Source organism: Cephus cinctus, unplaced genomic scaffold (assembly GCF_000341935.2).
Source record: "Cephus cinctus unplaced genomic scaffold, Ccin1 Ccin1_scaffold0577, whole genome shotgun sequence".
In the NCBI taxonomy this organism is placed as follows: Eukaryota; Metazoa; Arthropoda; class Insecta; order Hymenoptera; family Cephidae; genus Cephus; species Cephus cinctus.
Window position 1 is genome coordinate 69,942 of NW_014333226.1, and position 27,802 is coordinate 97,743.

The 27,802-nt window shown below is 37.0% G+C and overlaps 3 protein-coding genes across 11 annotated transcripts; 2 read left to right on the forward strand and 1 right to left on the reverse strand.

Moving 5' to 3' along the window:
* Window positions 1-1,267: 1,267 nt before the first annotated feature.
* On the reverse strand, window positions 1,268-12,573 carry LOC107268667 (serine/threonine-protein kinase 32A). Of its 8 annotated transcripts, XM_025085927.1 has the most exons (11): window positions 9,055-9,569; window positions 7,019-7,285; window positions 6,646-6,796; window positions 6,344-6,399; window positions 4,988-5,156; window positions 4,667-4,864; window positions 3,283-3,372; window positions 3,052-3,218; window positions 2,678-2,958; window positions 2,392-2,598; window positions 1,268-2,311 (listed from the first exon to the last, which is right to left on the reverse strand). In XM_025085927.1, the coding sequence occupies exons 5-11, from the start codon at window positions 5,118-5,120 to the stop codon at window positions 2,152-2,154; spliced, it is 1,236 nt and encodes a 411-aa protein (XP_024941695.1). In that variant the 5' UTR covers window positions 5,121-5,156; window positions 6,344-6,399; window positions 6,646-6,796; window positions 7,019-7,285; window positions 9,055-9,569; the 3' UTR covers window positions 1,268-2,151. The 8 variants fall into 8 exon arrangements, with proteins under 8 accessions (XP_024941695.1, XP_024941693.1, XP_015597158.1 ...); XM_025085925.1 differs by lacking the exons at window positions 6,646-6,796; window positions 9,055-9,569 and adding an exon at window positions 11,696-11,909; XM_015741672.2 differs by lacking the exon at window positions 6,646-6,796 and having other exon boundaries at window positions 9,218-9,570.
* Window positions 9,606-17,527, forward strand: LOC107268669 (protein Star). 2 transcript variants are annotated; one of them, XM_015741676.2, is made up of 7 exons: window positions 9,606-9,735; window positions 12,045-12,506; window positions 13,832-14,020; window positions 14,650-14,863; window positions 14,952-15,116; window positions 15,287-15,478; window positions 15,688-17,527. In XM_015741676.2, exons 3-7 carry the CDS (start codon window positions 13,833-13,835, stop codon window positions 15,871-15,873), a joined length of 945 nt encoding a protein of 314 aa, XP_015597162.1. In that variant the 5' UTR covers window positions 9,606-9,735; window positions 12,045-12,506; window position 13,832; the 3' UTR covers window positions 15,874-17,527. The 2 variants fall into 2 exon arrangements, with proteins under 2 accessions (XP_015597162.1, XP_024941698.1); XM_025085930.1 differs by having other exon boundaries at window positions 9,615-9,673.
* A 1,634-nt stretch (window positions 17,528-19,161) lies between these two features.
* On the forward strand, window positions 19,162-24,010 carry LOC107268654 (facilitated trehalose transporter Tret1). Its single transcript, XM_015741647.2, has 5 exons — window positions 19,162-19,503; window positions 20,810-21,399; window positions 21,476-21,781; window positions 21,871-22,073; window positions 22,350-24,010. Exons 1-5 carry the CDS (start codon window positions 19,422-19,424, stop codon window positions 22,636-22,638), a joined length of 1,470 nt encoding a protein of 489 aa, XP_015597133.1. The 5' UTR covers window positions 19,162-19,421; the 3' UTR covers window positions 22,639-24,010.
* The last annotated feature ends 3,792 nt before the right edge of the window (window positions 24,011-27,802 follow it).

Sequence of the window (27,802 nt, forward strand, 5' to 3'; positions counted from 1 at the left end):
TACGGGATGATTTCTTCTTCTTCTTGCTCCTTTTGACTTTATGCCCTCATAGAGCGCCAAGTGCCAGTACCGGATGGTTTAACGTACAGAATGGATAAATAATAGTGTAAGTTGGTAATTTCGTGTTCCTCTTGTATAGATTAATTATTCCTATTATCGTTAACACGTAAGTAACCCCTTTCATGCCACGCCCTGGTTATCATTTGACTCTGTTTATATTTGCAAACAGAAATAGGGCGATCCCCATGTATTTTGATACGGCTAATTGATTTAATTAATCACCTGGCTAACCTATCTGGCTAAAAAAACTTAATGTTTCAATGTTATTGAAAAGATAAAAATTAATTCTTAACATACAAATGCATACACGTATACAAAGATAACATATATTTTATGATCTTAATGAGAAAAATGTGTCCTTTTGTTAACATCAATATATATGGATGATTAAGGGTGAGATGTTATTATAAATACATATCTTTATCTGGCAATATATTATAATTATAATTGGTCCACTAATTATGATCATTCGAAAATTCTTTAAAATCCCATTGCTCTTTTCTTTATGGATGCAATCGAAATTTTATAAGCTTTCTTAAGTTATATAATTTTATTTTGTCGGAAAAACCGTTTCCACTGGGCTCAATTTAAACGTAATCCATGGTCATTGATTTATTCTATTTAAACTTTGCACGTGTTTGGTTGATCCTGTTTAAATCTTGCATAATGGAAATATATTAATGCCATTCGAGTTTGAAGATACGTACAATCTCTTCCTCTGTAATTTAATTTCTACTTTTTAATTCATTCCTCTTCCCTCTCGAAGATATAAACAAACTTGATGCTCCTCATCGCGGAGAGCACCGATAAGGCTGCGGCATCCCTCCAGCCGTAAGTGGATCTTAAAAATGAATGGCCCCATTACTGTGCCTAATAAGATCTGAAGCTCGAGTATAATTAAATAGGAAACAATCTTACGGTTATCTTTTTAGCAAATAATAGACGTTTGAATGGGAATAACGAGAATAAAGTGAGTCAATGACTAATAGATGTTAAAATAACCTTTAAAAAAATAAAAAAACCTATATAATAGATAAGGGAAGAAATTAAAATAGAGAATGAAAAGAGCGAGAGTTAGCAAGAAAAAAGGACTTATACATACTCTATGTTACTACTATAAAAGATGCTTTCCACGCCACGGGGGAGAGATTGTATTAGTTTCAATTGATTTTCTTGAAAGGAGTTGAACACCGTGAAAGCTCCAATATACAAGAGTACCTTTATAAGGCAAGGCAGAATTTCTTTATTTTTTTCCCTCTTCTTCATAAATATAAACTTATAGCTTCTTCTGTCCTTGTATTCTACAGAGTTATATATATCAGAAGATGTAATATTCTCTGCAAAGCAGATTACTCAGTGATAATATTTCTGAACGTCTTACAGCATCCGTCGAACACGCTATAATATTTTCCAATGTCTTAATAATTTAAGTGCAGTTCAAAGCATTGAGGAACGTTACGGATAATCCATCCACGTTAGAGTACACGTCAACTTGAACGTACAGCATTAACTTAAGAAAATCGTCTACTCAACGTAATGAAATATTGACGCACAATGTACAGGGAAATTAGCACAGTTTGTATATCGCGTGGGGATATTGCCACATTCATGAATCATACAGGTGTTAAAGTGTGAGGTTCTTGTGTCGAATGAAAGATCACCACTTGCTTTACCAGAAAGTATTCATTGGACCAAGTGACGTATAAATTATTCATTGCCATATATGACAATTAGCATGGAATTTAGGTAACCCAGTTTCAATCGATATGAGTCATGATCAAAGATTTGTTCTGTTCAAAAAGGAAAAACTCAAAGACCAACTTAACTTTAGTTAAATTCTCATGATTGTCCAGGTTCGCCTAGGCATAATAAGGCGGATCCCTCGTACTGAAGCTACATTTTGATCGACCATGCTCTCCCTGTAAGTATCAGCTTATGTCTTTGCTTTTGATGTAAAAGACGCACGCATATGTGTATCCTTGATGGAACGTCATCTGATGTATATATCTCTCACATTGTTATAAATTTTCACGTTGACTGTATATGTATATAAAAGAATTAGGATTCAATTGCGCGTCGAGCACTCATGAGTTAGGAAGTGGAGGGTTCTGGACTGGCGTCTATATAGTCAATGTCGGAGGATGTAGTACCACTTCTTCGACGGTTTGGACGTGGAGATGCGCTTATTCGTGCCTTGACGCTCGCAGTCGAGACGCTCAAGCGACTGCTTGTTTTAGGTTGATTTTTTTGTCTAAGAAAATATGAAAATTAATGTTTTTCGCAGCTAATTTATTTCAATGTCAATAAAGACTTTGTTATTCGATCATTTACCTCAGTCTCTCCTCTGCACCCATCATGGCAGAGTTCAGTTCTTCTTCCCATTGTTTCTCCTTCCTTTCACGTTCCTGTCTCTCCATCTCGCGTTCCCTATTGTACACCCTGTATTCAGGAATGTAAGCAAGTCTCCGTACGTCCACACCGGGACCAGCTGTCTCTGACCCCGGGGAATCTTCTGGCGGCAGTTCACCCCTCAATGACCTAAGTAAAAATATAACGGTTACAAACTTTTAAAACACTTTTAAGAATATGGTGGTTCTTAAGAAGTCTGATTACCAACCTCTGCTTAGCAAGACGTTTTTTCTTTTTATGAAGTGGTTTAGTCTCGATGATCATCTCCTCAAGCTCGAATGTCGGATCGCAGTTTAAATGATCCTTCGGCGGTGTAAAGATAGGCTTAATCTGCTTCCTGAGAACTTTATCAAAATCAAGATCGCTCATCACGGTTATCTGTTTGAGCTCTTTGAGTGTAGAGACGCGTGCGCCTGGTGCCTGAGTAAGTAGCTTGTCCATAAGTTCCCGGATGGAAGGACTCCAATGTGCTGGAGGCTGTCTATCCTCCTATAACAGCGTGTTAGACACTTTAGAATACAGTTTTATAAAAATGGAGAACCTTGGATGCCAACATCCTCTCGAAAAGCTTCAATTTCTCACCTGAAGGATCGCCAACGCTTCTCTGTGTGACGTCGCAGCATGAAGTGGATAAGGACGTACTCCAGCAAGGGTTTCCCAAGCAAGGACACCCAGACTCCACCAGTCTACCGCATAAGCATATCCAAGAACTCCGTATTCCTCGCAGGAACACATGTAGACCTCAGGGGCTGGTAAAGTATTCACGTTACAACTTATACGCGATATTCATCTACCTTGAACGTCCAGACATACCGATATAAGGCTTCGTTCCAGACATCGACGTCGCCAGCTGTCCATCCTCCAGCACAGTTGCGATATTGAAATCCGTGACATGAGCATGACCTATGTCCAATTCAAAATAGCAAAACCGTTGTCATAGACCTTTGCACAAAAAAAAATATATATAACCGCATCACACCAGCAACCAATATTAAAGCGCGGTCGCGCGGAGTAAATACGTAAATTTGAGGCACCTCAATATTGTCTAGGTCTAAACCATCACACTCCTTTATGAATATTTTATTAATTTCAATATATCACTCTAACCTATGTCGGAAAGACAAAGCCTACTTTCTCTACTTCATATAACTATATGTATATATAAAATGCTTAACTGATCTCAGTGGGACCTTATACGTGGACCATGTAGTACACGTTAGGTACAATTTACATGTGTATTATTCAACAGACGTACAAAAGCAGACATGACCCATGTACTCCGTGTATATCTATAAACAGACCTGTACTATACATTGAGTACAAAGATATTGGGGTAAGTTTGGTATATATCATTATAATGTAAAACCCTTTCTGAATGCCTGGTAGAGTCTGAATGATTCAAAGGCAATTTTTAAATCCAAACAGCCCAGAACCAACTGCTGTAGAATATTAACTGTCTGGGTCTGCCTGTCGCCCTGTGGACGAGATGGGTAGGGTGTCCATTTGTTTAAAGTAGAGCGAATCAAAGGAAGACTCAGCGAAGGCACGAAATAAGAATTTCTAAAGGAAACGATATAGAAAACTATGCTATTGCACGTGACATCATACAACAAGAAAGGGGATCCCTTTGTTGCCTTGAGAGAATTAATTCTTCATGGGGTTTCACATCAGCCATCTCTTTGGTCTGGTTATGACTTTATGCTGCTATCAGAGACTTTTAATATTACGCAGAAGATGAAACAGCCTTCGTTGTACTGTACCTACTAGCCTCTCGTCAAATTTTACGGTGCCTTCCAATTATATCGGTAAGTGGAGACATCCATCAACCCGTCTGTTGTAGGGATATATGGTACACTTAAAATTATATATATATATATTGCTTCCCAGACCACACCTTCTTCACGAAGCTTCCTAGAGTGCTCGGAATATTTATGGAGACTGGGTTAAGTATCCTATATCCAGTGACGATAAAGTGTAGAGTAGGCTGGACCTGAAGGGGTGTGGATCTGTGTAGTAGAACGCACGGAGCTACGCAATATAATACAACCCTTGGTGTGGTTCTGACCTTTGTTGAACTTCCCAGTGATTCTCAATCTCCACGTGAACTCTATCAGTATGCGAATTCCAACTTATACATTGAAGACATTACAGTCGTAGACTATATTGAATGCTAAGGGTCAAATGGCATTCAACTCACCTTCTTCGTCCAGTAGTATGTTATCCGGTTTGATATCTCTGTGGATAATCTTTTGACTCTGCAAATAATCCAGAGCGAGCGATATCTCTGCCACGTAGAGTATGATATTTTCCTCGCGGAACTTTACGTCCTGCTGGATATGGTACCTCAGGTCACCGCCAAGCAACAGATCCGATACCATGAAGAGGTCCTCTTCATCTAAAACGTGATTGCTCTCTCAGTGTCGAGTTCTTACTTTGTTCCTACCCTCAGGATTTTGTCAATAGACCTCTTGGTCCAGGGGTAGCTGATGGCTCTCAATCTGTGAAAGGAGCGACTCACCTTGGAAGCTGAACCATAGGTTCACCAGGCAGGGATGTTCTAATTTCGACAGGATCTCAACTTCTCGGGCTACGTTTTTCAAGGCACCCCTTTCAGCACACTCCCCTTTGTGGACGTACTTCATCGCATACATGTTGCCGCTACGGTCACGCTTTTGTACGATACATACCTTTAAGGGGAAAAGGTTCCATTAGGTTTTTTTTTTTCTTTTGTTCGACACACTGGGTGCGCATTTAAAATTCCATTAAGAGTATGTGTTGATCGTGGATCTTGTTTGGAGGAAAATAATTTAGCCGTGGGTAAGATTATCGTAAGGTTGCTCATTGATTTTGGATACATAAATTATGTTACGGGTGTCGTTATTAAATTGTAAAGGTACTTTTATACTCCTGTATTTGTGTGAGAATTTTTAGAATCACAATGAAAATCCTGCGGAACGCTTCTGCAAATTGTGCGAGAACGAAACGTGAGACGGTAATATTGTTATTTATCTTATCACGGTGAATTGTGGTTGCTGGTAATTTAGATAAATTTTTTTGCCCAATTACGTGGATTTCGTTTTACACCATTGCGACAGGGATCGTAACATTGGGTACGTGTCGTGAATCGTGACAAGAAGATTGCAGATCCCACTGTTTACTTGGACAAAGATTTTCTGAAAGTATACATGTTTCATAAGTGTAGAAGACGTCTACATTATTAAACACGTTGGATAATGTAGGAATATTGGAGATTTATTCTTTAATATTTTTTTTTTACTTTGCATATCTACGTCCTTCGGAATTTCATAAAATTTCATGGTACCTTTTACGACAGTGATATTTACCAAACAAAAACAAAATCCCAGTATCTTTCGGTTACGTGACGAGATAAACGAAAAATTTTGAGTAAATAGAAAAAAAATTTGATAAAATCCAGGAATTTCAGTCAAACGAGATCTCTTTCGGGTACAAATGAAATTGCGAAATCACAGCGTGAAATTTTTTTCCAATTTTTCATACCAATTCACCCCCCAAATAAATTGAAACATTTAAAGATTTAACCGTCTCACCTTTATATACCGTGTATAAAATATTTGAGGTTCTGAGAAAGGAGTAAAAAGGTCGAAAACTCATCCGTTTGGAAATATGTATACTGGACGACGGGGGAGGGGGCAGAGGGTTAAAGGTATTACAGCAAGAGTATTTTAAAAGTATAAAAAGGCGAGCGATCGATCAAATGTCTGCCGGTTGTAGCCAAGAAATGAGACACGATCGATCGATCGAAAAGAGGGAGGACAAATGTAAAACCATCGTCTTTTGGAACTCTTAACATCCAATTTTTTGATAACGTACACGTCAAACGTGATTTACGTACCTTCCCAAAACTACCCTTTCCGATGGCACGTAGAATTTGAAAGTGGTCAAAATTCACTGTAACAGACAAAGTTTCGAGTCCTTATCATAATATCAGATTTGAATACGTATTCATCTTATCAACCAAGTTTTCACTGGTGAATCTTCTTAGTCTTCCTCCATAAAACATATATCCTACAAAAGATAAGTAAATTGCTCTTCCAGATATTCCAGACACAGAAAGATTCCATACATATTTCACGAACACAAACAAAGTTCCAAATCTTCTCAAAATTCTCAATCCTAAAAGATCCTTATACATACACTATAGTTCAAGCAGCAAAAGAGTATTCTTCGATCATTGTGGCCTGGATACCAAACCATGTATACCCAAAGGGCACTCTAGCTGGTTTTACTGTAGCAGTTATTCCAATGAACGAAATTGATTCGTGCTGAAGTAACATTACCAAGTATCCTGCGCCAAGGAGCAATTGTTAATCAATGTATCGGGTACCCCGTTTTCCGAAGGATTCCCATGTTGTTTATAAACTGAAAAAGCTGGGAAGTTTACTCGATCTCCTATTCTAATAAGAAATGTAGACCGTATCTCGATCTAGCTTTATCTAACATTTTTATAGCTCGAGGAAGGACGTGGACGCTTCTAGAATTTACTGTGGACTCAGAGGATATAACTTACCTTCCTCACCGGGAGTGGGCAAGCTGCGAGCCGATTGGTTGGCACCCATTTTTCTAATGGTTTTCACGATAAACCCCAAGTGCTTTGTGAACGGTAGCCGTAAATCCAACACGGCTTCCACATTTTCTCTTAGTTCTCTTGTTCGAGCTTGCACTTACGCGAAAGCACATTTCGCGAAGACTGTTTACTCGTACGGACCGATCCATCAGCATGTTTTATTACATTTTCTTCATATTTTTTTACAAATCTTTTGTTTTATTCTTCAACCTGTTATAAACGAGATACCGTAACGTAAATCACTGAATTATCACTTATTTAAGGATATCTACGGCTTAGGGGCTTATCGGCTTTTATTAAATTCTTTTTCCGTACGAAGCAATCAACAATTAATCGATTATGTACATATAGATATAGGAATATCCTATACTAACATGTAGCATTACGCGGGCTCGAGGGTAATGATGTTATAGTAATATCATTAAACTGGTATTAATCAACAAAAAATTGATTATCTTAAGAATTTCTTTAATGCGAGTATCCCACGATAGAGGGATGGTCCATTAGTATAAATTAAGAGTGAGACAAAATATTTGATTTGTATCTAAACCCTTCTTTTAATAATTCTTTTCGGATTCTGTAATGAAATATATTTATTTCAATTACCGTTTGATTATTGATTTTGACAGATTCGTCCTACCATGTTTTATATTTTGAAGATTCGCGAAATGGGACTTATATTTCGCAAAGAAAATGTTTCTTCAAATTAATGAAATATGGCTCTTCACTGTTGAATTAGCGAGCTCGGCAAAAATATTGTCAAATTCAAGCAAATTTTTTCTATATAGAAATAGAAATTGTCAAATGCCAAATACTCTTGTCAAATCAGAGTAAATTTGTATAGAAGCCAATTAGGCTGATTTTAATGAAAATAGATTCAGCAACTCAAAGAGCACGTTATTATGTGGAGTAAAAATATCTGAAACGACATACACTTTGCCGTGTAATTCGTTATACCGTATCAAACATTTTCAGAATTAGAGTATCGTTTCTTCAGTTTTATCGTTTCATGCTAAATATATATTTTCCTCAAACACATTTAACTACCGTATCACAAGTTTCGAGTTTTTCATTTAAAGTCAAAAGTAAATGATCAAGTGGCGACAATTCCGCAGGGAAAATTAATGAAATGAATAATGTATGTGAATGGGTATGTTCTTATAAGCAAAAGCGCCAAAGCATTAAATCGCACAGAATGGATTCCTTTGTATAAACCGCAACGTGACTGCCGTCTACGAAATGTGTAATTCCGCTCTCGTTCCACATCATTTTATATAGGCAGAAAGTTCACCAAGCTTTGTACGACTAACAGAAACGGCGTCGCATCTGCCGCGCATATAGGCAACACGCGAAGAGAGTAAAGCGACGTTCTTTTTATTCCATCTAGGACCGTCGGTAGAAACATCAGTAGAAGACCATGTGCTTTCTTTTGAGAATGATGCCAAGCGTCTGCCGCGTGTACATAGACACCTATACTTTGTGTGATAGAACTAAAGTCTAAGTTACCGCCCTATATCAAAAATGAAAACGAATTTGTGTTGCCCCATACGGGTAAAAATCTATTCTCCTCGTAGTACAAGACGTGACATAGAAAGAGCGATGCTTATCGCTATATAAAGCATATAAATAGAAGAACCGTGACGCATTGGACTATATTTCATTTGTGACGGTAGCCACCTATGTTTTTCGTAAAAACATCGTTGCTACGACAAGACTCGTACATCAAAACTTCAATCTTATTAGTAGAGTATACCATAGGATGAAATACGATTCTTTCTCTTATTTGTTTGCATTATAAATAAGAGGGACATAGGCATAGAGGCCGATATACATATGTACATTCGTCATGAAACTTGATTAAAAGTGAAGAATCGCACAACTTTCGTACCAGAAATAGAAACAGAACTACAAGATTTAAGTGAAGCGTAGTGTGCCACATTAACCCTATCCCCTCCTGGAACATAAATTGAAGAACATACCATGACTGGAAAATTTGATATACACGGCGTCACAAAGGTACAAGCATTCTTCTGTAACTTTTCAAGACAACCTACACTGTGCAGCCTACAAATCTGTCATTTATGGTTACAGAAGATTGAAGAGTGTTCGAGGGTGAATATTTTGTAGGATGTGCACTCTTACGTGTAAATCGTTGTAATGGGTGTCTACATAAATTTTAATGAAACCACATCCTCCTCATGGAAGGTTAACAACGCGGGTAACTTATCACCGTCTTAAACACATCGCGTTCCGGTGCCGTCATAACCTCGATTATGATTCAGTTAAGATTTTCGCGTTATTCGGTTCACTAGGTTGACCGGAGTTTTCTGTCCTATTTTCACCGTCCCTTGTATCGCTCTCATGTCCCTTTCTGCTGCTGATTTTAATGACAACAATTGACTACGACAGCTGCAAGACGTTAACCGTCAGCCGGCGTTTACCGGCTGTACGAACTCAAGGCAGTAACGGACGGCCACAGGGCAACACTGGTGCCTTCGCGGTCGGCGTTGAAATGTCAGTTCTCGATGTGGTTCTATATAATACGGACGTACCCGCTACGGCGTCTGCGCGGAACGATTCTTCATTAGCCTTCTACATGTATGTTATCTTTTTATTCTTCACCCCACCGTCGTTTGCAAAATCGGAATACCAATACATAGGTTTGTCAATCCTTACAGTATCTTAAATACCCCTTTTATTCTTTCTTTTTATTCTTCTTTATTCTTCACCCTACCGTCGTTTCCAAATCGGAAAACCAATACATAGGTTTGTCAATCCTTGTAGTATCTTAAACAGCTCTTGATGAATACACATTTCCATAGAGTAAGAATAACTTGGGGTTACTAAGGATTTATACGGATCAGAACCTCAGCATTGAATTATATCATAGAAAAGACAGGAACTCGACCTTGAAGCGTAAGGATAAACGTTTTTCCACAAGTTCAGATATTTATCCTTCACAAAGGCATCTTTTTCGAGAGAATTGTTTTTAAGGTCGATGCGGGGGTGACGTGAATGCAATTAGAGACAGAAGCTACCCTTACCACAGGAATATAATGGCATGGCTGGTGATTAGAACTTAATGAAGTGTAGTTCAAGGATTTTAATAAAGTTTTAACATAGCAAGACCTTTCGGGAGAAAACAGACTTTCGTTTAATGCTACGAGGGATCATTCCTAATTGTTATAACTTTATATACGTAACGCTCATACACGCATAACTGATACCAGGTACAACAGGATTTTGGGGAGGCTGTTAGAGTGCATAGTCCCTGAGGGAGTCGGGCTCTTAGAGGTTTGTAATTCATTGGTTAATTTCCGAGTACTATAACCTCTTCTCTTGTCTCTAGGGATAAGACGGGCTCCAAGTACTTTCTGGCGTCTTTCCTTCTCGCCCTTTTAAGTTTTCGATCGATCTGCAATCGGAAAGGGTTCTATACGATTGAATTGAGTCAAGGAAAAGATTCTAGAGGGACGAAGCGAAATACGTACATAAATCGAACGAGGCGAAACATAAAGCGGATAGTGAGAAACATCGTAAAACTCCAAGAATACATAGGGGAGACCAAGATGAGTGGGATAAAATTGAAATAAGAGAAAAACATAGGAAGAATTATCGAAGCAGCAGAATAACAAAATTTCCTATAGCAGCCGCAATTGATGTCTTTTTTCATTTTAATTTTTCAACCTCAAATCGTTTTCTCGCCTTTTTTACCGTTTGTTATTTCCCTCTTATCTATTTTTTCACATGGTATATGCCTGAGTGTCGTCGCCACTCGTTGTTCACGTAGCGACGATTAGCGTGGCTTAAATAGAGGATGTGATGTTTCCTGTGTTGATATGTGGCACTTGTGGTATATATACGACCACACTGAATATCCGTATACCGTCCTCAGCGAATCGTAACTATTTGAACGTAAAACCCTCGGAAATACGCGAAAAATAATAACAGTTTTATTAGACATTTAAAAACGCAGCAGTGGTTTCAAAAGAATTTTAAATCCGAGAAGGACTTAAACATTTACCAAACAGTTTTAGTTCGTCAAAGAGAAGATGTATTAAAGTTTGCCTTCTACATTGAAAACTAACCTAGCGCTCGGGTTACTGGATCGATAGCCCTCTTCACCGTCGTATACGGCAAACGGATCGAATTCGATTCCCTTTAGCAAAGTACAGTCGACGACAAGCTAGACTCTTCTCTATGAGAACCACTGATTCTACCTGGTTCCCCACGAGAGCAGGAGAACCTCTTCGGAGTGTCCTCCATGGGAGGGGGAGAGAGAGAAAGAGACACAGCAATGAAACTTTGAAGGGGATAGACGAGGATAAGAGCAGTGCTTAAAGAAGGACACCCTATACAGAAGGCATTGTACTCCGCGGCCGTCATGCGTTCCAGGTGCTGGAGGGCAGTCGGTACTCGCACGAGCCACTATTCGTTCCTTTCCCTCTCGATTCTATAATTTTTATCCCAAAAACTGTAACGCTCACGACAGAGCCGAAGACTCGCCTGATGTTTCTCAGTCTTGTGTTTATTTCCGTACGTCCCGACGATTCTCTAGGACCGAACGACCGCGTAGATCATCAATAGCCACGTTCGGGATAGGAACTACAATGCGGATACCTCGTGTTCTGGTGCAGTGCGACATTCCGTGATATATCCTCCGACAAGTCTAGCTCCTTCCTCACTCCTGTACTACTTTTCTCCATTCTTTCACGTTCCTATCCTCACTCCAGTGGCTGCTCCATGTGTCTCTTGTTCTATATACTATGGTACACAGACGCGGTCGTGTCTCTTAGACTACATTTCTGTCGTTCACTCTTATACTCGCCACTCGCCGTAGTTCCCCGGTGTTGTGCTTTTCACTTCGCCGCCGTCCATAGTCCCCTTCTGTCTGCCTAGCCATCTTCTATACGAGTCGATATTTTGACACGGGAAAACCCTTCTCGTTACTCACTCTGTCTTTGTATAGGAAATAACAACGTGCCGTTACCTAGCATACAGTGGATATCGTAAACACGAGGTTTACGCGGGTTAATACAGTGCAGTGGCTTTCGTCGTTAAAGAGAATAATCTCGTACGTATCCAGGCTTAATAACGGAACGTTCTGAGCCGCGAAGAAACCGTGTCGTACCGCGTGTTACTATCATCGTCCTCTATAGTACTACAACAGCCGGCTTTGCTTATGCGAGCTGTTTTGAAAGTGCACTGCCTTCGATGAAACCGACTGGAAAGATGAGCGAGTTCCGACCGAGCGACTAGAGTGTCATTCGCCTTCACGCGTTGACGAACATCGGATCATGGACGAGATCTGAAGAGGGCTCTCGCTCTCGTATTTTTTGCACTGCTAGACCGCGAGGAACAGGATTATTTATCAGTGAAAGTAAACAGGACAAATCGTCAAGCTGGAGCCCACCAAGGAAACCAAGTCCAAGTATGTAACTGCATTCAATTTCTGATTATAAATACTTATTTATTTAACTAGTATTTCTTATGAGAGATAGCAGTAGTTTAATTCGCACGTGCGTTTTGTTCGCTGAGTTGAACGACAGTGTCCTTGTGCGCTTATGATTTCTTGAACGCAATCTACTTTACCGACGGAGTAGACAAGGGACCTCGAGAAAATAATGAATTACCGGCCAAACGCTGATTCACGCATTTCGCCAAAATTATTTCACGCCTTTGGTATAACCCAACGTGCCCGTTCACGTAATCGATCGATTTCTATTGACACAGAATTTTGTGCTTATACATACATTTATCCACTTGAACTTCTTTTTTCCTTGCGAATTGTGAGTTTTCTTAGTAAAAGCCCAAAGGGCTTGCGTTGTAACAGGTAATAAAAGGATCTGCTCTACCGCATAGGTCCTCTTTGTCCAAGATTCTTACCTGTGCCTTTATACAGGACGCTCGTGCATCATCGGGATAAAAATTTATTTAGAAAGTTCGTGTCGAGACCGGAACACGCACCCGAGCCAGGCCTGAGTCACCTCGAAACATTTTGCAATGGCCTATCGGATACATCCTTTGTTCTTCTGTACGTGCATCACAGAATGCACCACATGGCGTTGATGCATCCATAACACGCATTTAATACATCGACCAAGCGCAGGGGCGTTAACCGCGCGATTCTTTGCTGTTGCGGATTCGATTTGCAACCGCAACCGCAACTTTAGCCGATCGTTAGAGTTCTGTGTTGTAGCTGTTGCCTGTATTCTGTAGAAGCGTACCGCTCATACATAGTATACAAATGGCATTATACATATATATTGCACTCATGCATTATTATCAGAAGCGTCAACCACATCGTTGTAGCCTTAAACATGCATGCATTATATTGCACATGGTATATGGTATTTGCGACGATACGTCATGCAATTAATGTATGACAAATGGACAATTCGAATAATTCATTTTCATTGGTCTATGCCAATTCGGTGAGTTTTGTTTCAAAATTAATCAACAGTTATATTCTGGACTTATCTTGTGTATCGGAGCGGATGAAATATTTGTTTTGACTGAGAGAGCACGTGTGACTGAAACACGTGTTTCTTTTTCTCTTGCACGTGTTCTGATCGATACTCCATATTATACCACAGAGAATATATCTTAGATATTGATACGCGTAAGTAGCCACAAGTGCCACGAGAATTCCTGTACGACCTTCCTTTCAATTTCAGGACTACTTTTCCTCTCTCCCTTTCTTTTTGGGCTTCCGATTATGCCGTCTACTTACGAGATTTTCTTCTATTTTTACAGGATGGCTCCCGCAGGGATGCCTTCAGCTGTCCCTGCTACGCAACCTGCAGGGGCGTCTTTAGCTGGGGCAACATTAGTCAGCTATAAGAGAAACTGGTGGCGAAGGATCGCTCCATGCTTAGCATTTCTTGCAGCTTTTTCCACAGCCATGGCCCTGCTCCTCGTATGGAGCGAAGCAGCTGCCCTTAGGTACACCAGTGCATTTATATATGTATATACTTTACTTGGTATGCCGTAGAGAAAATAATCCGGAGTCTAAAATACCTGAAGGAAATGATTAAGATATTCTGGGGTCCTCCTCTCGGAATGGTATAATTATGCATACATTGTGTAACGATCTCCCAGGGGATTTTATGTGATCCATTGAGAACCCCTTGCAGACGGGGTAGTATAAGACCCGATAAGATAAAGAGGGTTCTTAGTTACTGACAAGGGTGCGCTTCATCTGTCCGTCGGGTGACTGGTTTGAGGCATAAACCATACTTCATAATTCAATTGGCTCGAAGTTTATTTTTGCGAGAACGAACGCAAACAACTAATGCTGCTTTCATTGGTAGCACTGCGGTCTGAAGGGGCAGCAGGTAATGACATTGCCGTCATTCGATCCTCGGACGAGGAGGGAGTCTTTTAGTCTTGAAATTCGAAAATATATAATTTTACATCGTCAAATTCTTTCGTGTCAGGTCGCACGGGGGTAGTCTCCTCGTCAATTCGAGAATACAGTCTGCCCTGATTTTCTTTTCTTTATGTTTCTCGGCTATAAGTTTATAGCGACAAACGACCCTCGTTCGTGACTTACGGACGACCTTTCATTGCAGAAGACAAGCCTTCGATGCAAATATGACCAGAGACTACGTGCTTAACAGCGTCTCTATGGACAATCCCCAGTTGGTCGCTTATATTCGCGAAGTGCAACTCAAGCCCACGACTCATCAGGATCCACTAAATGCTACTCAGACTCCGGAGGAACGATATATATCCGGTTTATTTCAAGGAAAACGAGAGGGTGTATATTTGGAGTACATCAGCAGGGTAAAGAAACGAATTGAAATTCATGTATAAAATTGTCACGTATTGAATTTATTCACACAATGTATGCTTGATTTTAATATATTTTCAGGTGGGAGCAGTTTCTACCAGTACGTGGCTCGAATCGAATCTCAGCTGGAGAGGAGTTCTTGCTTTGACTGATCCAAGAAGTTTTTTTGAAGCACTAAGAAGCACTAGAAATCCGCGAACTAGAGTCCTCCATGCCTGCCTGAGCACGGACAAGGATACCAAAGAGGTGAAAAGTTTTGATCAACAAGGTAGAACTGGAAAAGTCTCTACGGCGGATGAACTGGAATTAAAGTCTTTGTTAAAAATCTATACTCTATTGAGTTACGTGTATATAGTTTACGTGTATTAGTGTATAGGGTTATGAAGTTGCTATATCTTTTCATTGTCACTCTTCAGATAACGTATCACCAAGAATCAGAGGTTCAAGTTACCAAGTTAGGCGAGGGGCCTAATAGTCTTGTCACATCGGACGAGAACCTTCCTACCACAAGACTGAAATGCTTTCCTTTGTACAGTGTTCTTCTGGCTTATAATTCAACTACACTTGATTATCTGAGTCTGGATAGTCCCGACGCCCAAGATGGACAGGTGAATTTTATTTTCATTTCAGTGCTTAAAGAAATGCGTGATATGCGTTTAAACAGATTCGGTTACTCTTTTTCAATGTTTTTAATTTCCGTGTAATTAAACTAATGTGATTAGGTTTGAATCGATTCTTTGGAACGTCACAGTATATTTTGTATACCATTAGGTTGATTGCCAGTTTAATGGGGTTTTCAAAATTGGTCAACTTTCAGGTCCTGGATACGATACCTTGGGATATCATTAGGATATCGGTACTCTCTATTCGTTGGAGCACTCATCATAGCGAGGCGGAAACGAAAAATTTAGTTGGAAAGCTGATAGATCGAAGATACAAACTGGTACACACAACGGACACAGGAAAATTAATATTCTTATTCAATAGGCGACTTAAGATTTGATTGTAAAGTTGGCGTCTGAAATCAGCAGTGAACGAATGTCTGATTAATGAAACGAAACTATTGACATTTAAGCGAAGAATTCACGGGTGGACGTTATCCTCGAGCTCTATGATCAGAATCCGAAGATAATTAATCACTCCGAGTTCCAATCAAGAAATCGACGATCGAACCCGAAGAAGACTTTTCTCACGCAACTTTCATCACAATGAACGCACGAAGATTGATCGTGCAACTCGAACGATCTCAACTTTTTAGACGCTTATAAGAGATTTTCTGGAAATTCGTTATGAGATAATTAGATCTTTATACGACAGTCAAGGGCAAAGCGTTCGAATTATTGATTTAACAAAATAATTCAACAGATTTAACCTCGTCCAAGATACGTAAGCACAGTCCAGACGGCCTTAACGTAAGAGGAGAAACCAAAAAGGAGGAAATTGAAAGGAGAATAAATAAGAGTAACGTAAAATGAAGCAATTTACTTTGGTACGATTTTACCATAGGCTCGTTTTACCGTGTATGTACACATTATAGTAATAAGGTAAGCTAATAGAAAAGCGAACAATCGTTTTATGGAGGATGTTGAAGAATTTTATTTTTAAATAAGCGTTACGCGGCTGCGTGCGGGTTACGCATATTACGAACGCTCATTTACGCGCGTTTATTGCGCGACACTACGACGTTAGGTTAAGTATCCACGAATAAAATCGCACGTATTATGTAAACTCACACGCTGCGCAGTGATAACCAGTGAGCTATATACCGAATACCTTAAGTACGGGCCTTATTAGTACGTAAGATAATATTTTGCTAAGAAAAGAAACAATATTTAAATGTCTCGCAGGATAGTGAATAAAAGCATAGGCTCAAAACGGAGTAGAGTTAGCATGTAAAAAAATTAAGGATGAACATTGATCAATGAACAATTAATTATAGCAGAACCTACAGGACTGATACTTAAAACGCAGCTTTCGTTAAGTTTAGTATAGTTATGTTTTCACGTCAATTCAGGACGATCGGTTATTTGCCAAGAATTGTTGTATTCTCTGATCCTTCAATTAATATTTCACGCTCTCATTTGAAATATCCGCTGAAATCATTGCCTGAGATATTAATTCGATTATCAGAAGTTCCTGGTTACCGATCGACCTGGTGCGTTAAGGATTTGTCGCACTCAATAATTAAGATAGAAAAAAGTGTTGATAAGATGAACGCGTGCCGTAACGAATTTTAAATAATCGATATCGTTAAAGGTCATTTTGCTTTTCTCAATGGGATTAAATGGCACGCGTTCATTAAATTCAATCATTGTACCATATTTACATTGTATTCCTATTACCGAATGATCATTCCACATAATTACCATTCGAGAGACTCTCACAGGTTCACCAACTAACTGTATTAAGAATTTCGCCTGAGCATTGTGGACGCCTTACGTAATTCTATGTATAACTTTGTTCACGGGCTTTATTTTTGTCTACATCTCATTATCTTCATTTATTTTCATACTCAATAGACCACGTTACTTTCTACTTTCTGGGGGAAAACAAAATTCTCTACGTAGACCTGACGTCAGATAAGACTACAGTCTTTCTTTTATAATAGGTAAAACTGTTTTTTTTTTCTGAGCAATAAAACTAGATATATTTTGAACGATAAGTATTTTCAATTATACCTTCTTTCCTTTCCACATTAAATTATTAAATATATGGCTGTGTTAAAACCAAATGAAATCGACGTTCAACTGACGTACGTCGGTATAAACATCAAATCTAATCTTTGCAAAATTCATCTAGTGTACTATATTGCTCACATTCAATCTCAAAACCCCGATAATGCACCACTTATGTTTCATCGTCTTCCAGGCTGAGCTGATATGTGCTTAGTGTTTATTAGCGGCTTACTGAGATTTTTATTACAGTATTGCCAACCGTATACCTATAACAGCTAGATAATCTACGATGGTAATGATGGCGTCGATAGGTACGAGCATCGATCAAATATTGATCGATTATGATTTATCGTCGAAAATAACTCGTCGTTATTTTTCTTAGTTGTGTCGATCCAAGATAAACATTACCTTAACGTCATTATTGGACTCGAAAGATATATTACTTGTTTGAAACTAAAATTTCTTCTAGCACCATGGCCTCGCGGTTTCTTATGCCTCATTGGAAATTATGAGTTAATATTTGTACATTTGTAGAACTTTGTCTTTACTTAACGTTATAATACAATCTACTGCGTAGGTGCCGGTCGATTAAACGAGGTCCGATTTACATGCACTAAGACGCCATGAACTTTTCCTTCTTGTCAATATGCATTGTATTCGTGAGAATTCATTTTCAGTCGAGAACGAGATATAAGAAGGTAAAAAGTATAAAAATTGATTAAAATAGAAAAAGTCCAATTTACATGATTTCATTTTTATCGTAGGATTTTGTACGATTTTTTGGAAAATATTCGTAACAACATGAAGTATCAACAATTTGTATAAAGTATCGTCTTAGTTAACGATACAAAATTCGAATGAACTTCGCACGATCAGTCATGGCTGACTAAATATTGTTTCTGTCTGAAACTATCGCAATCAAGATAAAAGGGTAACTGCGATAATCACCATAAGAAGAATGTGTATCTATGTCAGCTCCTTGTCCAAAGTTGAAATCGAGCGTTAGGAAGTTTTAATGCTTTTAAGGCGTCAACTGTTGAATAAAGTTTTATTTAATTTTGCTATTCAGGACGATCGATGTCTTTCGTAAAGTGAAAAAAGAATAGAAGTAATACTTCATCGAGTGGAACTAACGAGCTTCTAGAAAGTGTTTTTACAAATATTCATCTTTTCCTTTCTTTTTACATTCTCGGAATACGATTACGAACAAACAGAAGGAGGTTTTTCATAGTCAGTATTCGGAATGATAAATAGTGATTAAATAACGTTTGAAATAGAATTAATACTACTTCAACTGTACAGAGCATCGGTATAATGAAATGAGAACACGAAAAAGTTAACTCTTTAGTATAACAATTATATAGGTATACCAAAAACATATAAATATAATATAAATTATACATAAATATACAGTTATATTATACACTGTTAATATTTGAATAAAAATATTTTTACTGAATTACATTCACGACCGGCGCTCGAATAAGGACGTGTTATACTAATTTATATTTCTCAAGTGTCAGGATGATTCTATTGACCAAATTTTTATTTCTAAGCCCAGATAAGTAAGATTAGTGATAATACGTCCAGATAATGACTGCCGTGATATACTCTGCTACTTCATTTCTCTGGTCACTTTAGAGAGAACCTTTGGTTTGGCTCAGACTAGTAGTCTGGATATGGCAGTGAAACGAGCTTTCACCCTATTCCACTGAATCGTCAAGAATAATCAGGGTGTCATACAAATTTTAGTGTTCTTTAGCTAATTAAAAAAAAAATCTATCATAAATCCTCTGCTAATTAAATAAGTTGGTGGGGTCAGGAGAATCAGATTGATCTTTTTAAAAAAAACGATTTCTAAGGTGAACTCGCAAAAATGGAGGCGGTGGGAATGATGAGGCAATCGGGCCCGCAGCAGGAAAGCAGAAAACTTTGGCAATACCTCGCAACGTGTTCTGGTAAAAGCTTTGAAATTTCCTGATAAATTATTCAACATTGACAGGCTTTGAATTCTTATTGCTTGATCTTCGTTAATGAATTCGTAGCCTTTGCTACGCCATGGGTTAATCGTGCTTTGTTGTTACACGTGAATATTATAATTCCCATTCTATCACTTGGAGCTTAAAGTATGTAATTATATTCTTAGGTTGAATTCCGATTGAATTCGTATATTTTGAAATGTTGGTCTTGAAGTATTACTTTGGTACATATTATCTTTCATTACATCTTAAGCTTTTTTTTCTTCTCTTTTCTACTTGTTTTAATCAACCTTCACTTTTAGCCCTTCCACTTTTTCTTTCAGTACTTCCATCATGCTTGTATTTTTAATTTGTATTATATTTCAGTCTCTCGTCAGCTTTTATATCGTTTCCTTTGTGACAGATTTTCCAAATTTTCTTCTCTTGAGTTTCATATTCACAGACGTAACGTCAATATAACAGATTTTTTATATTCGCATTATAAAAGATACACGTCAAATATAATATTGCGTTTAATGAGATTATTGGCATTTAAAATTGCTGAATAATGAAAATTTCAAATTATGGACAATTTCAAGAAGTCCCGTATTTCCTTAACTTATATCCACTTTCAAAAACACTGTTTTTTTTCGAAGTAAGACTTTAGGATTTCTTATGATGAATATTTTTCCTCTTTATTTATAATACTTTCGTGTAACGATTAGATGCAGAACGTGTTACACAATTCAAACGTACCACCTGAAGTTAGTGCTCTCGTTTGATTCTCATAGCAAAACAATGTTCGGGTAGAGCGTTTGAATTGAATAACTAGGTATACCAAGGTTCTGCTAAAGGTATTCGACCGTTCCTGACCTACACTTTTTGGTCATGCATAACACAATAATTGCCTCAAGTGGAAGGTTGTTGCCTTTTACTATAAAAACGAATAAAAGAGACAATGACATACAGTGTATATGATGCCAAATTCACGCTGCATTATTTCAATGAGACTTGGGCATTGTATAAGAAAATGATGAGTTTTTATTCTATCTGATTTAACGCATTGTTCAAACTTCATATTTGTAGCAATGGATTATCTACACTTTAGATAAAGAGTAAATGAGGTCGCACAGGATATGAAATGAGTCGTGCCGTGTTATCGATAAGCCGTATAAGATTCTTAATTCGTTGTGTATTATCGACGTTAATAAAAAAATTCAAAATTAGCTGTTTTCTTTTATTATAGTCATTATTCCAAAGATAATTAATTCACTTTTTAACTATCTCTTTCCTTTTGTTGATCTAGCTTGTCTAATGGCGTTTGCTGTTGGAACTGCTCTGGCTTGGACTTCCCCGGTATTACCACAGTTTGCACCCACGAATTCAACATCGAACACTACGTTAAACACTACGTCCAACACTGCGTCAAATGCTACATCAGACTCTAGACTGATTATCTCTGAGGAAGAAGGATCCTGGATAAGTTCGCTATTGGCAATAGGCGCCATAATCGGTGCCATCCCAGCAGGAAGTTTGGCTGACAAACTTGGTCGAAAAAAAGGGATATTGAGTCTCTCAGTTCCTTTCTTTGTCTCCTGGATTATGATCATCCTGGCATCAAGTGTATGGTTGTTTTACGTTGCCAGACTCATTGTGGGAATTGCCGTTGGTGCAGCTTGCGTCGTGGTACCAACATACGTATCGGAAATCGCTGAAACTTCATCACGTGGTACACTAGGATCTTTGTTTCAATTGTTTATAACAATCGGAATTGTATTGACTTTCGTGATAGGGTCAGTAGTGTCATACATAGGACTCTCTATAGCGTGCGCCATGGTCGAAGTCCTTCTTGTAGCCACATTTATCTGGATGCCAGAATCACCCACGTGGTTTGTGGTAAATGTGCTAATTTGGTTATTTAATTAATTTTATTTGTCCTTGGATGTATCATTCGATTAATTACATTCGCCAGGCACAAGGTAGAAAGGCTGATGCTGTGAAATCACTTGAAGTCTTGAGAGGCGATAGTTATGACATATCTGAAGAATTAGCCAGCATCCAGAAGGCAGCCGAAGAGCAAGCCTCAAGGAAGTCCTCGCCATTTGCTGTTATTAAAACTCGAGGATCTCGCAGAGCTCTTATTTCTTCACTAGGAACAATGGCCTTTCAACAACTTTCTGGAATCAATGCAGTCATCTTCTACACTGTAAACATATTCAAGGCAGCCGGTAGCACCATGGAACCTTCTTTGGCAGCCATTGCGGTAGCTTCTGTACAGGTGTGTGTTTATTAAAAATTTAGAATTAAAAAAATTTTTTTAATTCAATTATAGAGATAATAGAATTAATAAAAATTATTATCCGTTAGATGGTCATGTCAGGAGTCGCTGCAGTGATAATTGACAAAGCTGGAAAAAAACCACTTCTTATTTTCTCTTCAGCCGTCACGGCCTGCTGTCTTATAGCTATCGCATTTTACTTTAAGCTTCTGGAAGGAAACAGTGACGTCAGTAAACTTGGATGGCTTCCACTTACTTCATTGGTTATTTTCATGATGGCTTTCTCAGTAGGGTAGGTCAAGCATTAACCATCTCTACAGATACATAAGATTGTACCAGTGATGGGCATTTGCTGGTTCACTGTACCGATCAATAGGCTAGTGGCTGTTGAGTACTGGGACTCTTTTATGTCTTTACTGAGAGTTTAAAGTAAAGAAAATTAACTATAACAAATCAGAAGACAGTTTTTTTAAGTTTTTAGAAAAATTCTCATAGCCAATGATTTTTTTTAGACTTTGTCATTGCTCGTATACGTACTTGTTTCATGAACTTTATTTATTGTTTTTAGGTTAGGTCCAATACCGTGGATGTTGACTGGCGAACTCTTCACTGTGGAGACCAAGCCCATTGCCTCTAGTTTGGCAGTAATGACTAATTGGGGATTGGTTTTTCTTGTGACAAAGACTTTTCCGACCATGAAAACACAATTTGGCTCTGCTATAACTTTTTCAATTTTTGCTATCATAATGGGCATCTCGGCGGTCTTTTCATTTTTCATTGTACCTGAAACGAAGGGAAAGACACTTGAGGCTATTCAACACAAATTACATAGAAAACGTCGTCGCAATATTGCTTAATCTATAATTAATATAACCGTGATATCTGGTTGATTAAATTTTAAGGAATCTAATCCAAATTGATTTAATATGCACGTAATACGGATATCGGAGATTCTTTTTTTTTCTCTTGATAAGAAACGAATATGTTGCTATTTAATCATGATTCAATTTTTATCGCTCATATATAGATTACATTTATATAATACAGAGTGCTCATGTCTAACCGCATGTGAGTTACAGGGTTGGATGTTTCATTAAAAATGTGATGGAAAAAAAAGTTTTCCGAAACTGCATAAAGAAATCACTATTATGGTTTATGGGGTTACTGACTCTGAACCATATATCTTATTTCCAAAATCCAAGATGATGCATGCAATATAGTCGACTAAATTCAACTAGTAATTGAATTTTTATGAAACTTGGTAGTTGGGGGTCTTAAGGTCGCTCATTACGAACTTGAATTAAAAAATTCAAAATTTCAAAAAGCAAATACAATATGGTGACTCAAAATAGTCAGCCACTTTGGGTCAACCGCCGCTTCCTCGTTTCGTGATTCTGAATTCGGCAGAGAGCGGGATTTAGCAGAAATTAGGCAATACGCGTATTCACGTGATGAAGCAAAAGTGGCTCGGCATTTTTTCACGCACACAGCACTGACAGCAAAGGGGTTAGGCTTATTAATTTTTGATATACATTTTTGGAAATAATTTAAATTCAAGTTTTTCATCATTAATCTATCCGTGGTGACTTCGGCAGTCTCCGATAGATAATCGCAATCCATTGAGTAGGGTACAGTCATTTCTTCTTTTATTAATTATTAAATTTATTTTTAACATTGATAACACCCATACAGTCCTCTGACTTTACTTTAAATCAGAATGTATTTTAATTATTCACCCAGTATGTCAATCAGTAATAAATAGGCTAGCACTATGGCTGTTGAGAATCTTAAGAAAAAAAATTATAAATATAAGCAAAAACATGGCTAAAGCGAAAAGCAATAATTAGATCGGACCAACCTATCCAAGACATTCCAACTTAACGCTGGTAGACCAATAAAGATAAATTTGAATGATAATTATCTCGTAATTTAACCCTCAAAAATGAACACCGCTTGATCAGGTGTAAGTTTAATTTTATTGTAAAATCCAACCCTGTTATGTACATTCGATCAGATGTGAACACCTTGTATATTCATGTTATCGTACATTGCATCTTATCTTATAAGTTCACAAAAACATATATTGGAACCATTTGTGAAATTGCAGTCAACTTCATCAAGCATTTCATATTTTGTTCTATGAGAATTAAAAAAAAACCTAAAAGTATTTCGTCATCCTCTACTATTTGATAAAGCACAAACTATGTTATTAAAATCCTTTTATACGTCTACCTTATTGAGATTATCATTTTCACGCATTTCTCTTTGCGGTAGACAGTCGATCCATTTTATTTCCGAGTTTAATTCCACGCATGGAGAATGGAGCATATTAAACTTCAGGCATTTAAGTGGAAACGAACCTTCACAATTTTGATACTCGACCCCGATCCGGAATATAAAACCGTATGGGATAAAAAAGAAAAAAACGGAGTTTTCAGTGCTGCCATCTGTCGAGTTTCCTCTCAACCAAGTTACTAGTAGTAATCCTGATAATATAGTCAGCCACGAGCGAACTCTTGTTAAAATACAATAATAACGTGATGTACAACTGGCATCTTGGTGGACACAAGTTTTGTAGAGATAAAGATAACGTACAATGTCAGGGACGTATCAAGCTAATTCAAAATGAATATACATTTGTTATCAATTCTCTCCTTTTTATTTGTAAAACGGAATAAATGTTGAAGAATATTTTATAAAAACAAAATTCTTTAGTTCTAATAATCGAAAGGTTTATTATTCGATATAAATTGACTAGAAAAGCATTGGTTAGTTTATTAGTAACAATACCTCAGATTAATTCATACTCAAGTGTATTAAGTGCGATACGAATAATCCGTAAGTTATTGCTTTTGTAAAATGTGCAATAGCCTCGTACTAATCCAGGAGCTACAATATGCAAATATAGACTCTTGATAACGAATTTATTTATCTTTTACAAAAGAATATCGCATAAAGCTCACTTGTAAATCAATTTCTGACAATTAATCGAGCGTCAAATCAATACATCTTGTTATTACTATTGGATATCGTGAAATCTTATCGGATGCGTCGCGTGGCTCAGGATTTGATATGAAATTATATTTACACATGTATTCGATAAGTGCAAAACTAATTATGGTATCTGTTATCAGCAAATTTAATAAAAATCACAATTACTTATGCATCAACGTAATATTTTTATTTTTTCAAGTCGTATGAAATATATATACAAGAATATAATAAGTGAGGTTAAACATTCAGGTGGAACGTTTAGTAGTATCTACGCTACTGGATTTATTGGATAATCCATTTGATATTGGTGAAATCTAAATCTCACGATTAGTTGTATCTGTTCGAAGAATTAATTTTTTTTTCATTTCTTGTAGGGACGTTTATATGATGTTTGCTTGAAGATTCGTCAGTTGCATGATTTAGTGTATCGCAATTTGTTCAGCAGGTTCATTTTTATTTAACGCGCTTAAATAAATTCTTCCTTTAGTGAATATTCAATGTCGTACATTAAAATTTGCTCATCTGTGTTATTGCAATTCGAAAAGTTCATTGCATTTCAAAGGTTTAATTATTTGATTTTACACAAACTTTACAATTACTTTGGATTATTTCGAATATTTGGGAATTAAGCATAATTAGTGAGATTACAAAAAAAAGTGAATGTATAAAGTACGTTAATGAAAATTTTAACAAGAAATAAAAATAATTAAGATAAGTATAAACATGATCGAACGGTAATATCAAAGAATTTCGAAAACATAACATTGTTATAGGTATACCGAAAAAAAGTGATTGATTAATAATAAATCGATATAGTAACGATAATATAAATTTTTCCATTACTTCAGAGTACGGTTTTACCAGTTTGTAAATGATTAATATTAAAAAAAAAAGTTGAACGGGAATGATAATCTCTCCAGATTATAAATCACGCAATAACTCGACACAGGTCATGCGTCCAACAATTGATTTATCATAACATTGATAATCTATTAGAGTTGCAAGACTATTTTACTGGAAAATGAACGAGTAAATACCCAAAGTATCACAGTACAGTTAGATTAAAAATAAAATCGTGCAGGTTATTCAAAACTTTGCAAACTTTTTTTATAAACCTAGGGATCCCTTTACGTTAGTTTAAAATTTAATTCAAGGATGAACATGAGGCAAAAAACATTTTCGAAAACGAGCGACGAGCAAGTTTTGAATTATTTATTATTTTTCAAGGGAGGACAAAGTAGACCGATTACATTTTAAAAGCTACGAATAGGTATAAATAAATTATTATATATTTCCGAATAATCAACTTACACAAATGTTATTCAAAGCTGTGAATAATTCATTTCCTGCTTTTACAAGTTTACGCGACTAATGCTCTCTTTGCTTTGATATGTCGATACCGTAACGCTCTTTGTATTTTCATTATAAAAGATTTGACGTTTTCAACGTAAAGTCAATTTTCCGAAAGTTAATTAATGATGGATCTTTTAAATACCCAGACAACACATAAATCCAAAAGTCATTTTCAACGTGTATTAAAAACAGCTTTTGTCACATTAAACTCCTAACGGACGTCTTTTGGACATGTGTATTGTCTGGGTACGGATTTTACGTTTGGCGGTAAATTCAAATATCTAGGCAGTTTGTACGTTGAATTATTGTCGAATGCATTTAAAAATAGTCTGATGATACTTCATCACTACAGATAGATAACAAATATCAATGGTTTGTCATTTGTACATTACATAACAAATGCTCGCATTTACTGCAGGTGTCTGGCTGTCATTTTATCCTTCTCCTTGGTAAGTGCAAGAAAGCAATAGCATTTCTTATAAATTTAATAATCATCGAAGTAACTAATAATACACAAATATAATGATTTGGTCAAACTAATTCTTGGTTTTTTTTTTCAGTTAAAAATTTTGTATCTTGTACCTAATGATACAACAAGTGGAAGCTGATATGAAGAAACCCAAGTTTTATCAGTAATCATTTTATCAGTCGTCTCTGACGACTGATTGTCACTGGATTAAATTTTTTTTATAATTATGCGATAAAATTCTTTCTTGCTTGTCAAAAACATTTTAATTATAATAATTGTAGCTGATCGGGAGTGTGTCTGATCAAAAAAATTATATCCTTTTTAAGATATTTGAATTAACAAGAAATTCTATAAAGAATCTCTATATCCATGCGTTTCGTATTATATACATATATATTATAGGGTATAAATATTTCACGAAGGTCGATCTCCTTATGTTACGTTAGTTTCTCCTTCCCGTCGGAAGGTGCACGAAATTACTCGCTGCAATTATAATATAACGAGAATCGATGGGAGTATACGATTAGGGGTCGTACTCGTTTCCTCGTATTAGAAGTAATTTCCCTTAGTAAGATGTTTGTCGGCAAGAGAGTTTAATCAGAAGGGATGTTTGTCTACTTGAAGACGAAGTATTCCAGCACTCCCATTTCTCGTTACGAAGCTGTTCGTATGATAAGTAAATTCTTTAACCTCCATCTTTATGCACGTAGACACTAGAAAATGTCCTTGTCTACTTGCCTTACAGGAAGGGTCCTTAAACAATATGACTTACAAGTATGTCATTGGTATAGTAAGGAGATAAGTATGTTCGTCACGTAGGCACAATTACACCGTGTACTATACTACCCTTTTCAAATCTAACGGTCTTTATCGATAAAGAAGGAATTTACAATATCTATCAGTTGAATTAACGTTTATCGGAATTGCCCGACCCGTAGTTATATCAAACAATGGATAACGATTATTAGACCTGAGAATATGAACGATTTTCACTTATTTTATAGATCCTTGATACTTATAAATATATTTAAGAATCGTAATAAAAATTTATTTGAACTTCGGATGAAACGACTGGAGCAGCTATAATTGTCAAATATATTTGATAATTGAATAAATCTAAGGTTTTCGATCTAACGGATATTGGAACCTATTATCGAAATTTGATTTTATGGTAGATTTGTACTTTACAGTGTATCTGTGTGATA